Source organism: Leopardus geoffroyi, chromosome B2 (assembly GCF_018350155.1).
Source record: "Leopardus geoffroyi isolate Oge1 chromosome B2, O.geoffroyi_Oge1_pat1.0, whole genome shotgun sequence".
Lineage (NCBI taxonomy): Eukaryota > Metazoa > Chordata > Mammalia > Carnivora > Felidae > Leopardus > Leopardus geoffroyi.
In genome coordinates, this window is record NC_059332.1 from 43,493,011 (window position 1) to 43,511,346 (window position 18,336).

Below are 18,336 nucleotides of genomic sequence, written 5' to 3' on the forward strand. Positions count from 1 at the left end.
ATTGTCTGGATCCTTCCTTGACTGAGTTCATCTGTTGCAGGTTAGCTGTTGAAGGTGAAGGAGGCATCTGTGTCATTCCAAAATGGCAGATGGGACAAGACAGAATCAAGTTTGGCCAAGGGTGTATTTTGGATCTGTACCGCTCATTTGTCAGTGACCGTTTTCGTCCTCGTTATGTACCTTTTATTCTGCACCCAGACTTTAAGTTTCTTGATGGCTTTGTCTGTATCTAACCCCGGAGTGGGCATTCAGTAATTATTTGCAGTGTGATTAACAGCTGAATATGTAGCCCAAAGTAAGGAGATGAAACGTAGTGCTGGATACCCCACCATATTTAGGCTTCCATGTAGCCGGGAACTCTGAGATTTCATCCGAATGTCTTCTCCCATAGAGCTGACCAGACTTTCTTTTTTTAGCCTGTGATCTGGATGAGACCACACCTCGGGGCGCTCCAGGCTGCAGACAGGCGGTGCCTTAATATGTACGATGCAATCTGCAGATGGGGCATCAGCCTTCCTTCTGTGGCATAATTCCTATGGACAACCTAACATGGGGATTTAATAAAAATGTACATGTATTCTGTGAAGAATCCAGCAACAAATGAAGGAAACTTTTGCTGCCTTTGAAATGGGTGGACCCTGAAACGTTGGTCTGTTTGAAGTGGCATCCTGACCCGTATGCAGATGCTTCATTCCTGTCTGCCATTACTGGACTGGAGCACTAAATCCTGATAAGACACATCATTTACAGTGGGAATATAGTCTCAACATCATTTACACTGGGAATATAGTCTCAGTTTTGAAGCTTTTCTGATGTGCCATTATTGCCGCTGTGTTTCCTGTTTTATGTAGGTGGTGGCCCTGGGAGAGGTACCAGATGGAACTGTGGTTACCGTCATGGCGGGCAACGACGAAAATTATTCTGCCGAGCTCCGAAATGCCTCTGCTGTTATGAAAAACCAAGTAGCGAGGTTCAACGATCTGAGATTTGTGGGCCGGAGTGGAAGAGGTAGGTCTCTGATTTTTAATATTGATAGTGGAATAAACACATTAGGATCTTCTGAGGAAATGTAGGCTAGTGTGTATACAAATCAGCACCTTCTTCTGCTGAATAGAATTACTGAAGGTTTTATTTAAGTATGTCCAGATGAAGTTGAGTGTGTTTTTGAGTACTCAGGCCTTTTTCATTTGTTTTATGATATTGAAAATTCAAACAGTGTTTTCAGAAAAACTGGTCCCTAATTCCACTGGGCGTGAGCACATTAGGTGGAGAGAACAGTTGGAAGTTTAAGTTCTGAATTATGAGATGCCAAATGGCTGAATAAATTGAGTGGCAGAGAAGAAAGAAAAAAGAATGCGATGGATCAATTTCCTGATAGTATCAATTTTGTTGTAAGTCGTAGCAAGGACAGCCGGCCTAATGTTCTTCACTTATCTATCACGTTACCTCCCTATGATTTAACTTACTCTTGTAATAAGATTTTATTTAAAAAAAATCATAGTTTTTTACAGAAGGCTGTACAGAATGATGTGTTACGCATGCTAGAATGACTGTATAGAGTTGCCCAGACACACAAGTGATTAAGACTAAATAATTCCCACATTATTTGAGGGTCTCCCCCAGCCGCATCCGTATTCAAATATTGGGAGTCCTTAAAAAGATCATAAAATAGAAAACAATTTCTTTTAGGATTCTCATAGCTGTTTCATAGGGGGATTAATGTTTCAGAAAATAGTCTCTAAGGAGACCAACATTTTGCCTTTATTTTTCCCGTGGAGAGAATTTTAATAGTCCTTCATGAGAAGTATTCTGTTCATTTATGTATTTACTGAATCTAATATTTCCATTTTAAGTGTTTCGATACGAAGAGAGAAAATAGACCACTTTAGGACTGAGATGAAATAAATTATAACGACCTGTGGAAGGACTTCTACCCAGGTTTGAATTAGGAAATAAGAAGCATCAATTTTTAAGCCATGTCCGATAATTGCTCTTTAGTTTGGATCAGATGTCGTATTATTACCATTGTAAAAACTTGATAAGGGAAATTCAAGCAAGGCTGTTTCCGATGAGTAGTTTTAGTTTACTTTCTAGGAACAGGGCCAAGAAGCTGTACTTTTTAACTTAAAAAAAAAAATGATGCATGCTAATGAGATACTGTCACTGAAAGGTTGTTTGAAATAAAATGAGGCTCAGAACCTCTGGTCGACTCAAAACTAAAGGGGTTATCTCTGCATCAGGTTTAGTTTACTTTCATTAAAAGAAAAAAAGACACATCCTATCTCACTGTTGACTGATTGGGTGTCAAGTGTATATTCTTCTTTTTTTTTTTTTTTTTTTCTGTTAACTGGTACAGGTCCACAGTACAATAAAAGTTTCTCTTTTTTCTAGTAGGAATCAAGAACAATTTGAACATGATGATTTACCTGCATGGTCTGAATTGCATCCTTCTTCTTATGTACCCTTATTTTGTTTTTAATTAGAGTAATGAATTTCTGTATGTAAAAGACTGGACACTATACCTTACAGATTCAAGCTAGTGTTTCCATTTTCCTTACCTTTGTATTACATAGATGCTGCATGACTTTTCTCTGATCAATTTGAGTAGAAACTATGGCAAAGTGATAGTGTACTTTGTAAACCCTCAACATATTTATTTAAGAAACTTCAAAGAGAAACAAAGGGTGTGCACTGTTTTACTATATTGGCTTTCTGAGTTTTGGCTGGTTTCCCAAATAGCAATTTTTATATTTAAAAAAAAAAAAAAAGACAGACTTAACTGCTTGCAGACTTTTCACGCATGGAAGATGAAGAAAGCTTCTTTTGATGAAGTGTAATTATGTCCAAACAGAGCTGACCCCCTCCCCCTATATTTCTTATGATCTTAACTGAAGAAAGTAGGATTTTTCCTTTGAAGCAGCCGGGACTTGGTGGAGGATCTGAAATGCTACAGTCTGTTGCCAGAGGCAGGATGGAGAAATTGGTCCAGACTTGTCTTCGAGACTTAGATTGGGGGTTGGGGGGGGGGGAGCGGGTGGAGAGAGAAAGAAAAATTGATTTATCACTAATAATAGATTTTTATATCATGGCATGAACGTTATGTGAAAGGAAACAGTAATATCAAACTAAAATGAAGAGGGGAAAAAAAGATAGCATGATAAGGGATACCATTCTTTGAAAAAAAAAAAAAAAAAAGGGTCAGTGTTTCAGTGGCAGGAAACCCTTTAACCTGCCTGTGTACCTGACCTGCTTTCTAAAAAAAACTCTTTCCGGCTTCCTCTTTGATTTTCACACTTCTGCATTCCTCCTCAGTTAGGAAGTCTGGATCATCATCACGATGAAGATGAAAATACCATTGTATTTTTTTTCCCCCCAGCCATTTAAAATTTCTCTTTTGAGTAGCCTTAAAAAACGACAACCAGCAAGTTTCTTGAACGTTAACACTTTTTCTTTTCTTTTCAGTGGTAGAGATATAAATTCTCAGAAATTGAAACCCAGTTTTTAGATTTATAAGGGAGGCACTTCACTACTGACTTGGACATTATGGGTTATCAGCTGACTTTTGAAAGTACTTTGAATTAACAGTAGAGCATCAGTGACACTTGTATTAAGTTAGGAGTGGCTTAAGGTTTTTAGTGGTCTTTTCCTTTTTTCTCCTTTATATTTTCAACAGAAGTCTGTGTTTGCTATTGAAACAGAAATATTTAGTCCTTAAGTTTTCTTGGTGTGCTTCTTCACTTTCCAATCAAACATGCTGCTTTCAGTTTACAGGCATTTGTAAGTACCTGCATTGTGCAGAGCAGGGCACTCTATCAATCTAAGATGTAATCCTTGCTTGAAGTCTTCCCCTGTTGACTGTTCCTCATAGCCTCTCAGGCTAGGCTAGAATTGTCTTTCAATGACAGGTCCGATGTTTATCTCAAAAAATAATATGTCTTAAGGACATAATAATTTGGAAGTAGTTCCTAGATGAAGCCAAGGGTGGTAGCTCAGTTGTCTCATGAGCTAGCTCCCTAAATAGGAGCCTGCATTTTTTAAACAGAAGCCTGAATTTTTTTTTTTTTTTTATCACTCATGAAAAGTGACAAGCAGTGGAATTTGGTAAAACCTTTTTTCAAAAATTTTCTGAAAATGTAAGTAAATCGTGAATACTCCTGTAAACATTTGATTTAGGAAATTGGTTATTACTTTTAAGGTGACAAACCAGTTGCTTCGTTGGGTGGTAGTTTCTGGAAGTTTCTTGAACATTATGTTCATGTTCCTTCTGAATGGGCAATAAGAGGTAGAAGGAACCTCCTTGATTTTTATTTCCGTTGTTAAAGTACATCTTGTTCCTCAGGATTTGATTTAGCAGATTGTAGTCGTACTTAAATGCTTGTTTCTCCCTCCTGCCCCCAAACCCACCTGTTTTGAAAAAGAAATGTTTATTGGTAATGCGTTGAACATTTAGATGCTTCATACTCACAGAATGAATTTTATAATTGGCTTTTGTTCTTACGCAAGGTGTTTGAATTTGGGAGGAGCATCGATGACTTTTAATAGTCTAAGTAAGATGTGAAAGTCTCAAATAGAAGTATTCCCAGAACCGGTTTTTGACAAATTCACGGACTGTATTGCTAGCAAGTTACTTACCCTCATTAAGGACAATCGAGACCTATACATCCTTGATTTATTAAGATTCATGACATGGATGGCAACTGCCTTCCAAGCACTGTCTTTGGAGGATTGCAGTCCTGGCTCATTAATCCGACCCAGAATGTCATCTTCTAGGGTTTAATATAAATTGACTTTCAATCTAGGGAAACAGCCCATTCACTCCTCCAGATCTCTACATTGTTTTGAGGTCTTGTTCTGGATCCAGTGGCTTCCTAGTCAACATTCTAATCTCCAATTCTATAGATTCTGAGTTTTTTTGTAATTAGCTTAGACTCCCAGCTGCCTTTTTCTTCCAGCTAGCCTGAATGTTTATAATAAATCCTCTGGTCCCTACCCAGACAACTGCATTTCTTTTTTTTTTTTTAATTTTTTTTTTAAACGTTTATTTATTTTTGAGACAGAGAGAGACAGAGCATGAACAGGGGAGGAGCAGAGAGAGAGGGAGACACAGAATCTGAAACAGGCTCCAGGCTCTGAGCTGTCAGCCCAGAGCCCGACAAGGGGCTCGAACTCACAGACCGTGAGATCATGACCTGAGCCGAAGTCGGACGCTTAACCGACCAAGCCACCCAGGCGCCCCCAACTGCATTTCTTAAACCCATGTAACATTCGATCTATAATGGATGAAATATAGTGATACTTACAGAATTAATGCTTTCATCATCCCGGCTGAGATACTACATTAGTGGATTTATATTTACTGTTTCTTGGTCTTATAGAGCTTATTGGGACATGTGTAGAAATAAATTATCGAATTAATTGTTTAGGATGTTCTCTGACAAAGAAGAACACTGATTTTAAACTCTGGAAGACCTGGGTTCAGACCCTGATTTTTTTCTTCTTATTAGTTGTGTGGTTGAATTACTAAGCCTCCCTGGGCTTTGGTTTCCTCATTTGTGAAATGGGGGTGATGAACCTAACTGGATACGATTAAAATGAGATAATGTAATTATTATAATTATCTTATAGATAATTAAATGAGATAAAAAGGCTGGCATTTAATAGTTTTCTAATCAATATTCATCTTTTGCTGTCCTCCCTCCTCCCCCACTTCTGTTTTTCCTCCCCCCCCCCTTTTTTTATATTGGCCATGGAAAAGCATAGCCAAAGAGACTTAAAACTATATATATGGAGTAACAAACGATGTGTGTCTTAAACATATTTTAGGAACTTACATGGTCTGGGTTGAAAAGAAAACCCATTCACTAGATTTGACAGCCAAAGACCTGTTCTACATTAAGCCTTGTATATAACCTGTTCCATATTAAGCTTTGAAAAGATTGCATTAAACTCTGCATTGCTACATATTGTTTAAGATTTGTGTTTTGATTTAATACCCTCAAGCTTTCAGTAGAGGGAAAAACAGTCTCTGACCAAAAAACAAAACAAAATGAGCTGTTTCAAGGTCTGTTACAGGAGCAGGCCAAATGAATACTCTGGCCTGAGATCGCTGAAGGTTTTATTGAGTCACTGTTTCACGCCCACCTTTTCCTGTCTTGTAACAGTTTGCAGTTTTGACTATCTGACATGACTAACCGTTGCAAATCTAACTGATTACAACTGTCAGTGAGTCTGTGTAGCAGAGTCTGGTATCTTCTTCTGGAGAAAGCAAACATCGGATTCTGCTACCAAACTTTTCTGTCTTTCCCAACCCCCCACCCCCCATTCATCACCTTCAGCTCATTAATTTGAAACATCCGATGTAATATTTCAATGAAGCACACCCTCTGCTAAAAGCAAAAATTCGTATTTATATTGGGAGATGTCATATACATTTAGCAAAACATAAGTCACTGTCAGGGAGTTATTTCAAGACTTCACAGCAAGGATGGGTGTTTAGGGAAAGGGGGTGGGCAGGGAGGAGAAAAACTTTGTTCCAGTAATGATGAAATCATCCTACCACAGGCACATTAAGGCCAGGACAGGAGACACTGGCTCCTGTTAAAATGATTCCCATAAGAACCGTCCTCTTTCATCTTCTTATTGTAGTGCAGTTAAGCAAATGAAATGCTAAAGCCATGTGAAGTAAATAACATAATCAACAGTGATTTACTATTGTTCTCTCATGGGGTCATGACCTAATCCTAAATAAAGACGTCTAAAATTGTCTGTGTTTGGATGTGTTCCTGATGTTGGAGAAAACTGAAAGGAGGAGAACCTTCCTCAAATGGACCAGAGTTTCTGTTTGCATTACAACTGTGGCCACTGAGCAGCTTTTCTGGGAACCGGAGTCCTCTTGTATAGCGCGGCGATGGAGGCGATGACCCACACACGCCATGTGTGTGATCACTGTGTAAAGTGGCCGTCCCAGGCTTTCTAATTTAGAACAAGGAGTCCTGACCCCTGTGTTGGTTTCATGAGCTCCTCAGAGATGCCGACGCGCAATTTCTGGACGTCTATGCTGCTCTGTTATCATCGGTACTGTCTTTTTATATTCACTATGGATTTTCCCCTTTACATCTGCAGGCAAGAGTTTCACCTTGACCATAACTGTCTTCACAAACCCTCCCCAAGTAGCCACCTATCACAGAGCTATTAAAGTTACAGTGGATGGACCCCGGGAACCCAGAAGTAAGTACTTGCCTTCGTATTGGAGATGGTAACAGGGTGTGTGGAGACCCCCCCCCCCCCCCCCCCCCGGAGGAACTAATCCCAAGGAAGTTAGTGCTACTTTTACGTAAATGGTTTCTTTGCAGAGTTTGCTACCTGTGTTTACCTGTGTGTATTTTCACGAGGGACAGTTAGTCGAACTTCACAGTTGGTAGAAAATCAAATCACACTTTTGATTTTGCCACAAAATCGCTAAGGCCTACACCGCTTGGGGACACGAGTGGACAATTATTCAGTCACTGTAACTCCTTGCTAAGGCATTCTGCTCCCCCACTGCACACAATAGACAGGGCAGAACAGACCCATGAGAGCTGAGGAAGAAAACAACAGTCTGCAAAATCTTGAGCTTAGTCAAAAAGCATTTGCGTGTGTTTCCCATGGTCTAAGAATGTGTCTTAACTTTTTAGCTCGCCCACTCAATTCCCTTTATAAAGAGCACACTGCTTAATTACAAAGAATTTATTTGCAAATGATAACTTGCTTGATTGTTACAACACTGTTGTTTGGTCATGTTCTGGTAATTGTTATAGATAGTTTCTTTTAACAGATAGAGTTAAACCAGGTTTAAATCCGCCTTTGTGTATTTGTCTGTCTGGACATCCAGAAGGTTCATCCAGCGTCTGTTTAAGGTAGTGCCCATCATCCATTTGGGCCAATCAATATGCATTTTCCTCCTAAATCTAAATTGAGACAGGCTTTCTCCACCTCCCGCCCCCCCCCAAAAAAACCTGATTTGATCAAACTTGGTACAGCACCATTTAGACATATTTAGAGATTAAAGATTATTTGATATATATAACATGAAAAATTCTATGCCAATGGAAACATATTGAACTCTACCTTTGATGAGTGAGCACATTGGAGTCCTAGCTATTGTGTTTAGAGAGTTTAATTTGGTTTGTGATGGAGGTACAGCTGGCAGAATATTTGTTGTATAATGATACATCTGTCTAGACAGTAAGAGTGACATTTCTTCTTTTTCTCTAAAGCTGAGAGAAAAGGGCTGGTAAAGTTTTCCTCTCCCCAAGTAGCGTGTCTTTTAGCAGTGGGAACAGACAGTGCCTTCGGTCCTTCTTGCCACTGTCTCTTCTCACAAAGGCTGACTGCTTGTCTGAAGTAGGGAGGTTTCCTGCCTCAAAAGCCAGTCTTTGAGGTTTTTCCTTTCTGCTCCTTTCATGTGTATTGCTTCTTCTCAGTTCACAAGGTCGGGTCACTGCTGGCTCTGTTTGGTTTGCAAACGCTCTATCAGGCGATTGTCACACACCTGTCTCCAGTAGCCCCTAATCTCTGGTTCTAAGGTTCAAGACAGGGGCTGTCTTGTCTGGTTTGGTGCTTTGGCTGACTTTTCTGGACTGCCATAAATTGGGGAAGACACCTTGTGATGGGAGACAGGTTATCTAATTAGCCCTTGAGTTCCTCAAAAGGCAGGGACACCCACTGCAGTCATGCATAAAGCAGGACAGTAGTCTTTTGACAGTCAGCACTGCTAATCTTTATCTCTCAAAGATGTTTCCTGCTGATCTCAGCAGCTTTTCTCAGTTCTTGGAAAAACCACTATTATGTGTGTGTATGTCTGCGTGCCTCTGTTTGTGTATGAGTCCATACACTCCAGAGCTGATGTTCACAAGTTGATGGTTGGGGGAGGAAGCAGGGAAGGGTGGGTGGGTGCTGTCCCGTTCTGAAAGGGGTGACAGAAGGTGAGGAAGCAGGGTAGCTTCAGGAAAGCCCCTTCTCTTTCAAGGGAGGATACCATTCCCTCATTCCCAGGAGGTTGTTGGCAGAAGTGATTAGTTGATCACTAAAGGCCAAGAAGTGCTCTGAAAGCAAGGAGAGTTCAGAGTAGAGGGGCAGATGGTATATGTGTGACCTGAGTTCAGGCTTTGGGTGCTGCCCATGGTGCTTGGGGGGTGGGCAGGTAGAGTTCTTGAGCGGCAGACCACTGCCCTAGCTTAGCCTGAGTAACATTTTTCACAAACCAGAAATTATGTGACAATATGAAGTCATTTCTCTGACATCATGCAAGGTGGCTTGCCAAACTCAGTGCCTGGATACAAGCATGGGTATGGTATCAGTAACGTCTTAATCCTATAACCTTGACTCTCTGTGCTGTATTATTTCCTTCTGCTCTGCTCTTGGCGATCTTGGGCATTGTATAGCACTCTTCTCAATATTGTTCTTTTTTTTTTTTTAATGTTTATTTATTTTTGAGAGAGAGAGTGTGAGCAGGGGAGGGGCAGAGAGAGAGGGAGATTCTGAAGCAGGCTCCAGGCTCTGAGCAGTCAGCACAGAGCCCAACACGGGGCTTGAACCCACGAACTGTGAGATATGACCTCAGCCGAATTTGGATGCTTAACCAGCTGAGCCACCCAGGTGCCCCTCAATATTATTCTTTAAATTTGAGACTCCCAGGTGTGAAAAATGCACAGGATTTTCCATTTTCTTCAACTATAATAAGATTTTGATTGATTGGTACATATATAATGTTAAATGGAAAAAAAACGCTAGAATGTGGGTTGGCAAACTTTTTCTATGAAGTGTCAAATAGTAAATAATTTCAGCTCTGTGGGCCATATCTTTCCCTACCACAAGCGCTCAACTCTGGCATTGTAGCTTAAAAGCAGCCTTAGCCAATACATAGGCGAGTGGTTGTGGCTGTGTTTCAATAAATCTTTATTTACAAGAACAGGTGGTGGGTCAGATTTGGCATACAAGTTGCTGTTTGCCAACCCTTACTCTAGATTTCCAAATGACTTACATCGTTAACCCTTACCAGACTAGGGCCTTAGAAAAAGGCTTTCCCGCGGAGAGAGAAAAAGACAATGCAATTGTTTTAGCCTTCTCTCCCACAAAAATTATAATTATTTAAGTAGTGCTTGTCCTAGAGATAGGATACATCTGTTTATTATTGTAATGGTTTGATGAAGCTGAGGATTTTATAGCATTTATTCCTGTTAATGGAATTTTACTCCTTCTTCCAGAGATCAGAGTATATGTTGAAAAGGCTCCTTTTGGTAGATCAGCTATTTGGACAAGGACAAATTCTGAGTTACCTGGTTGGGTCTTTATTCAGCCTAGCACAGTGATTAAGGGTGTGGGCTTTGGTGTCAGACTATCTGGATTGAAATCCCAGCTCCACCACTTCCTAGTTGTATGGCGGTAAGTGAGTCACCTAACCTCTGTTTGCCTCAGTTTCCTCATCTGTTAGAGTGAGAATAGTAACAGTATTTTCCTCATCAGTTGCTGCAGAGATGTAAAATGATGTAATGTATGTAAAATGCTAACACAGTGACTGTCATCTATTTACTGCCCGTTAAGTGTTAGCTGTTATTACATAAATTCCCTTCAGTGTCAAAAGTTTGCTGTAGAGTTTTGCTTATAATATGCTTCCGGGAAATAGATTAGAATCTAGATTCTGCTCCCCCGTGGGCTATTTTTTTTTTTCTTCTTGCAGACGGTTTTACTAATTTCTGCGCCTTAGTACATGACACTCGTAAGTGTTAGAAACGGTGCCTTGAGCAGGTATTCATGCTGCCTGGGGACAGCGCTGCAGAAGGGATGAGAAGCAAAATTGGCAGCAAAGAAGCATCCCAAGACGCGATGGCACTGGTGCCCCCCTCTGAGGCCCTGCTTATCAGCACATCTGCCAGGACTTGCTTTTCACTCAAAAATCAGAAAGGTTTCATCCTTCCATGTTTTTTGTCTCTGGCAGCTGAACCGGTGCTGTCACATCACAAACAACTTCTTTTCTCAATATACACATCTGGCGCTGGCAGTTGGACTCACTTCATAAGAGCACATGATCATCACTCATTACAAGATTAAAAAGTACCCCATGGCATCATTGATGTTTTTTAACTTTGATCTTCTGCAGTTGTGATTCATCTCGGTTATAAAACTTCCCTTGAAAGGAACATAGCCGATGACTTATTAGAACCTTCATCTTAAGTAGCGTAAACATGAAAACGGTGCACATCTTTACAAAATGCCATTTGTTTTCTTTGCCAGCTTATCGTTTTAAGACATGACATCATATCCAGGATCCCAAATTTGTACGTCTTGTGTCGAGGCAAGGCGTTTTGACCTCCTGCAAGCAGGAGAAGTCAGTGTAGCGTCAGCAGCAGTCCATCCGGATGCCTACCTCTTTCAAACATCAGTTTCTATTAGGATCCTTTGTTCCACGTATGCCCTTAGTCCTGACTGCAGTCTGACTTCAAGACTTTCTCCAGGAAGGTGAAAGCTTGGTTAGCCACGTCGGGGATGTGGTTCCGGGTTAGGGAAGAGGGCTGATGGGGAAAAGGTATTATTGGCTGTGCAGAGGATGGAAAAAGAAAAAAAATCACCTTCCATAGTGGGGATCCTTTACTTCCTCGTGCTGTTCTTTTAGTGATCTATTGATACATAACAAACGATCCCGAAACAGAATGGCCGAAATCAACAACCAGGTGATTATTTCTCATGGTTCGGTGGGCTGCCTGGGGTTCATCTGGATCGGTTTTCTGCAGTCTTGCTTGGGGTCTTTTGTGTGGCTGTGGGAAGATTGTGGCTGGTGCCAGAGCATCCATGGTGGTTTCATTCTTCTATCTGCTGCCTTGGTGGGATGGCAAGGAGGTTGGAATGGGGGAGTGGGGCCTTTCTGTCTCTCCATGTAGTCCTGGAGCCTTTCCCCTCTGCATGGCCTTTCCATGTGGTCTGTCCAGCACAGCCTGACTTCTCATGTGGTAGGTCAGGGCACCCAAAGCTATGAGAGTGGGACCTTTTAGGCTTTCTTAAGGCTCAGAACTGGCATGGAGTCACTTCTTCCATATACTGTTGGTTGAAGCAAGATACAGGTGCAGCCTAGATTGAAGGGGAAGAAATCCACAGAGCTATGAATGATGGGGGCAGTGGTTCATTGGCTCCCTTACCAATATCATCAACTTCCATAAGTGCTTAGATGGTAAATGTCATTGTTGCAACAGGAGAAATGATTGTTTTGAGGTATCACCTTATGAAAGCTCTCTTGACTTCTTAATCTGGGGTGGGGCATTTAACATTCTGCAAGGTTGTGGGGTGCCTGGGTAGCTCAGTTGGTTAAAGCATCCGACTTTGGCTCAGGTCATGATCTCATGGTTCATGAGTTCGAGCCCCGCGTCTGTGCTGACAGCTCAGAGCCTGGAGCCTGCTTCGGGGTCTGTGTCTCCCTCTCTCTCTCTCTGCCCTGCCCCACTTGCTCCCCCTCCACCTCAAAAATAAATAAGACATTTAAAAAAAAAGTTCTGCAAAGTTTTCTGTCCACAGTTTACAGGATGTGTGCAACACTCAAGGGGGCAGGACAAGTGAGGCTGGGGGTCAGGCAGCTGCACTATGGCAGCTTCTTATCAGAGTTTTAAGGAGAAACCTGAGTCTCCATCCAATCCCCTCTAATTATATTAATTCACAATCACAGGGGCCTTCTTCCCTGCTACGGTGCATTCAAGAACCCAACCATCAAAATCACAAAGGCTTCACCCTACTTTCCCACCCACCCCGTTTTCTTTTTTTAAAAAAGGCTCTGTGCAGTGACCCCCAAGTTTTAATTATAGTAGCTTCCTTCTGAATTGGAGATATTTGGTAATTATCAGATGAATTAAGGGTGAGTGTTACCTTGGGGTGCTCGGTATTAGCAGGTCAAATCAAGCTGCACCAGATCAATACTCGTATAAGAGAAGAACATTTGATGTTTGAACACAAAGAGGTTATTAGCTTTGGCTGGCACCATGGCAAGTCTGTAGCAGAAGTATTTTATGAATCCTCAAGTGGACGAGCCTGGAAGTTTTATGCTTTATATCACCCAGCTTTGGAAGTTCTCACTTGCCAGCACATCTGCAGACCCGATAACCTAACACACATGAGTGGGTGTCTGATGGGTTTTGAGTGGTGTGCCTTAGGGAAGCAGATCATAGTCACTCTTTAAGGAGAGACCAAAGCCACCATCTGCTGGGACACTACTGTTCACTGCTGACCAGCTAGCCACCTGTCCTGACCTGGTGGGAGAAGGAGGAAGCCCTGCCTCTTTCCGGTTGATCAGACTCCTTTCCTACAACGCTGCCCTGCTCAGCTGCATTTTGACTTGAGCAGGGCTGGCACTTTGGTGAGGGAGAGGCTCTTTGGAAGTGCAAGGCAGTGTTTGTGTTTCTCGGACTGCCTCAGCACCCTGGCTTGCTCAGCTTGTCAGGCTTAGGTCATCAGCCAAACTGGTTTCTTTTCCTGGTGGCGCATTCTCACCTGCGCATCACAAATCTATACTTCTTCAGAGATCAGGTTATTATTCTGTGTTTTTAAAAAATATTTTGTTTATTTATTTATTAAAAAAAAATTTTTTTAACCTTTATTTTTGAGAGAGAGACACAGAGTGTGAGCAGGGGAGGGGCAGAGAGAGAGGGAGACACAGGATCTAAAGCAGGCTCCGTCCAGGCTCCGAGCTGTCAGCACAGAACCTGACATGGGGCTTGAACCAGCAAACTGTGAAATCATGACCTGAGCCGAAGTCAGACGCTTAACCAACGGAGCCACCCAGGCACCTGAATGTTTGTTTATTTTTTGAGAGAGGGTGAGCACGCAGGCACGCGCGTGCACAGGTGGGGGAGGGGCAGAGAGTAAGGGAAACAGAATCCGAAGCAGGCGCCAGGCTCAGAGCTATTAGCACAGAGCCTGATGTGGGGCTTGAACTCATGGGCCATGAGATCATGACCTGAGCTGAAGTTGGACGCTTAACCACCTGAGCCACCCAGGTGCCCTTACGATTCCGTGTTCTTAAGGCAATTCCAGTGGCAGAAATTTTACCTTACGAACCTAAGGTAACAGACTTAAACAACATAGGGTAGTCTGGGCCAGGATCATCTCCAATTCTGTTCCACCCAGGCCTGTGTTCCAGCCCCATGAAAGGTGGAGAGAATGGAGGGCTTGGCCTTTTCCTCACTCCAGTTGATTTCAGTGGTGGCTGGCCTTCTTCCTCTACTACTCTTCATCCCAGTTGGGTGAATGGGCTTTTCATGGTGGTTGGCCCATGTCCTCTGCTCATTTATAGACGGCGGTTGGGTATATTTAGAGGTTGGTCACCTGTGAAAGGCGGGGGACATATAAAATGTATTGGATGGAGGGATAGCAGAAGAACTTGTTTAAGGTTGTTGGAGCTTCTTGCATTCACGTTCTTTCTGTCTGTGAAGACGGTGTGAGAAAATCTTGATAGGTCTTCAGCCATACTCCTCATGCTACAGGCCTGAATTTTAGTCCTTAGCACAAAGCATTAGTAGAAAAGCTGGTACCTTCTTGCCTTGCAGACTTCTCCTGGTTCTTTGCTGTCTCTGAAGCTTGCCCCAGGAATGGAAGTTACAGGGAAATGCTGTGTTTTGATATTTACAAGTCAGCCAACATAAGCCAAAATTTGATGGTCAAAAATAGTAAACACTGAGTTACTAGTGTATAAAGCATTGTTGAAAATCTTTGACTTAAGAGGATAATAACAGGTAACCCCCCCCCCCCACACACACACACAACTGTTCCTTTTCTCCCTTTCTTTAAGAAGGATGGGGGGTGCGGTCAGGAGCACCGGTAGAGGTCATGTCTGGTGGTTGGTGGAATGTGCACTTGAGAGGAGCAGTTCTAAATCTCTTTCAGTCCTTTTTTTTTTTTGTTGTTGACTGACTGTCAGGAGCTGGGAAGATGGCCAAGAAGGAAATGACACATCGAGAGGCATTTTGTGTTGTGCAACATTCTGTGGAACTGATGCAAGGCTATATGGCCTGTTTACACATTCCTTCGCCAGCAGACTGCATGGCAGTAATTTAATTCAGCAGCACATGGCATGCTGCAGCAAGGCGCTGTGGCCTTAACATCCTTTCATGGCAAATCATCACAGCCGTTAAAACATGCTTATGTCCCTCTCCTGCACTTTTCCCTGGCTTCCCGGTTCTGAATGTGCTTTCTCATTGTACGGGACTTGTGTTAACAAGGAGCTGTGGCTTTCACAATAAGAGCACATTTTCCACATGCATATGCTCCAGTTGATGGCAGGTTCCCAAGTGATATGTCTGCTGAAAACACACATCTACTTGATCCAGTGGGTCAGGAGTTTGTATTTTGGTGCAAGTCAGAAATCATTCATTTTTTTTTCTTTTAATTTTTCATGCTTATTTATTTATTTATTTATTTATTTATTTATTTATTTATTTAGAGAACAAGCAGGGGAGGGACAGAGAGAGAATCCCATACAGGCTCCACACTGTCAGCGCAGAGCCCGGCATGGGGCTCGATCTCATGAACCACGAGGTCAAGAACTGGACGCTTAACTGACTGAGCCACCCAGGTGCCCCAGAAATCATTCATTCTTAAAATAGCGTTAGGGACGTGAGAGAGAAACAGACTTTGGGCTTATATTGATTGATTTATTATTAATTTATCAAAAGTAAATTTTCCTTCCCAAGAAAGAAAATTCCTGATAGATCACTGAACCACCTTATTTCCGTTTTGTTTGTACTATAACATTTTCTTCAAAGAGGACTGGACGAGAGCAGAAGAAGGTATTCTTAAAGATAACAGAGGACAAAGATTATTGGCTCTTTATATTCATACTTGTCCCTACCTAGCACGTTCGTAGGATGCATTTGTGATGTCAGTTAAAGCACATCTGTCGTCTTCGCGTAAAATCTCAAAAGTTTGTATCTGGGCAGGTATGGAAAATTACTGCTCATGTTTTCCAAGTAACTTTTGGAAATTGAGAGAGCATAAAAGCCATGTGGATATGAATTCAAGGTCCTACGTGACAGTTCAAGTGGGAGACTGTATTTGGGGCTGTGGCACTTTAGTAGCAAAGGAAGGGCTCCCAGTTCCTCTGCTTCTGTGTAGTGGTGCCTCGAATCTAGTTGCTAACAGACCAAAGCACTTATTCAAATTCAGGACTAAGGCTTCCATGCAAACACCTCCGGAAACAGTAACTCAGACTTCCATTCATAGTAAGTCGATGTAAGCGATCCGGAATCCTGTATTGGGAGCACGTTTGGAGAGATAAAGGGAGAGTGAATAATGAAGTCCTGGACACTAGAAAGTCAACAGTGACTCAGGTGTGTAGGTAGGGCCTTAGCCAGCCTTGGAGGTAGGGAGTCACAGCTGACTTCAAGCATCACACATTTGCTGTAGGTTGGCCCTAGCAGTATGGGTTTCTGATGCTTTTCAGGTCTGGCATACTGTCACTAGTTCAGGATTCTATAATTTTAAGGTGTGAGCTTTTGGATTTTACATTTCTGCATTTCCTCCTTTTGCAACTATTTCCCCTTTACAGAACATGTCCTATTCGGTTTTGTTTTAGATATGTGCCAGCCTTCCTCCTCTACTGGATCGAAGATTATCATTTCATTTCTTTCTTTCAATAGTTAACACATGTATTTGTCTTCATAAAAGTAATTATGATCTCTGTCTACCTCCTGGATAGTGTAAGAACTTTAGCATACCTCATTTTATTTATTTTTTAAATATGTTTATTACTTATGCTGAGAGAGAGCGAGCATGAGCCGTGGAGGGGCAGAGAGAGAGAGGGAGCAAGAGGATCGCAACGAGGCTCCGTGCTGTCTGTATGGACCCCGACGCGGGGCTCAATCTCACGAACCATGAGATGATGGCCTGAGATGAAATCAAGAGTCAGACACTTAACCGACTGAGCCACCCAGGCGCCCCTAGCATTCTTTAAACTGCAATCACTTCCTTTCTTCTGATGTCATTCTCTGATATTTTTATCCTTGTTTTGTACTCCCCGGATTAGTCATTATCAGTGTTTAAATGGTTTCTTTCATATTTACCTATATGTTTACCAATTTTTTTGCTCACCATTCCTTCATGGACCTCAGCTCTTCCTTCTGGATTCGGTTTCCTTTTTTGTGAGGCAGATCCCTTAGTGGTTCCTTCCTGAGAACCTGTTAGTGGTAAACTCTCACTTTTTGTTCCCGGAAAATGTCAGCAGTTCCTGAAAATGTCACAGGCTGCCAGCACGATGTGATATGTGAGGCACCCTGCGGAAAGTCTGTCTGCTCTTTAGTGCCCGAGAGCCACACTCCAGTGGCCCTCCCTCATCCCTGGAGATGCCTTCCAAGAACCCCAGTGGACACCTGAGACTACAGTAGCACTGAACCCTATAGGTACCAACTTTTTTCCTGTTCGTGCCCACCTATGATAAAGTTCCACTTATAAATAGGTACAGTCAGGGATGCGCAACAATAAATAACCACTTATAACAGTATACTCTAATAAAAGTTAGGTGAATGTGGTCCTATCCACCCTCTCCTTCTCAAACTGTCTTACCGTACTGCACTCCCCCTTCTCGCGTGGAGGTGAGATGACAAAATGCCCACATGACGAGCTGAAGTGCGGAGAGTGATGTAGGCATCGTGACATAGCAGGAGGCTGCTGTCTTGACCGTGTGAGGCTCATCGGCTTTTGAGCCGTGGTTGACTACGCGTGACTGAAATCACAGAAAGGGACACTGCGGATAAGGGGGGGGACTGCCGTGGACACCATTCCTTTGTGCTAAGACTTTCAGGCCATTATTATCAGGCTTGTTAGAGTAGGATTTAAGGGCATAGAATACAGTACAGATAGATTTTCATGGAAGATGGATGAAGGGAAATGGATGTCCGTGCCTTTCACCATGGGGAGCTCTGAAGAGTCCAGGGCCAGTGGTCGAAAGGCGGTGGGAGGGAATGTTCTGGCAGAGGGGGGAGAAGTCAAAGAAAGGGGCATAGGGGGAGAGGAAATTAAATCCCTTACTTCACTGTTTTGGCTTGAGCGGGCCCTAAGTTGCTTTGGAACTTTCTATTCAAATTTATGGTACAGGACTCTGTCATTACATTTGGTCCTCAGAGGTCATTTGGCTGTTGCAAACCAGAGCAGTGGTTTTTCGATGTTGTTGTCCACACATTTCCTGTCATTTTATGAGACTACGGGACTCCCAACCAAAAGATGCTTCTTTTATACGGTAAATGGATCTCTGAAGGAAGGCGGAGGGAGGGAACTCCTGGGCAGATGGAGGAGCGTGCTTGGAGAGAGCCGGGAGACCATAATCTG

At 42.4% G+C, this 18,336-nt stretch overlaps 1 protein-coding gene across 9 annotated transcripts in view; it reads left to right on the plus strand.

The window, feature by feature from the left end:
• The window catches only part of RUNX2 (RUNX family transcription factor 2), a 281,233-nt gene that overhangs the window by 103,793 nt on the left and 159,104 nt on the right, over positions 1–18,336 (plus strand). For all 9 annotated transcript variants that reach the window (XR_006717237.1, XM_045498433.1, XM_045498434.1 and 6 more), the window contains exons 4-5: positions 852–1,008; positions 7,123–7,227. Coding sequence is in view for 8 of the 9 variants with exons in the window: in XM_045498433.1 (XP_045354389.1) it covers positions 852–1,008; positions 7,123–7,227 (262 nt within the window). In the remaining variant the exon portion in view is untranslated. The remainder of the gene's footprint in view (positions 1–851; positions 1,009–7,122; positions 7,228–18,336) is intronic.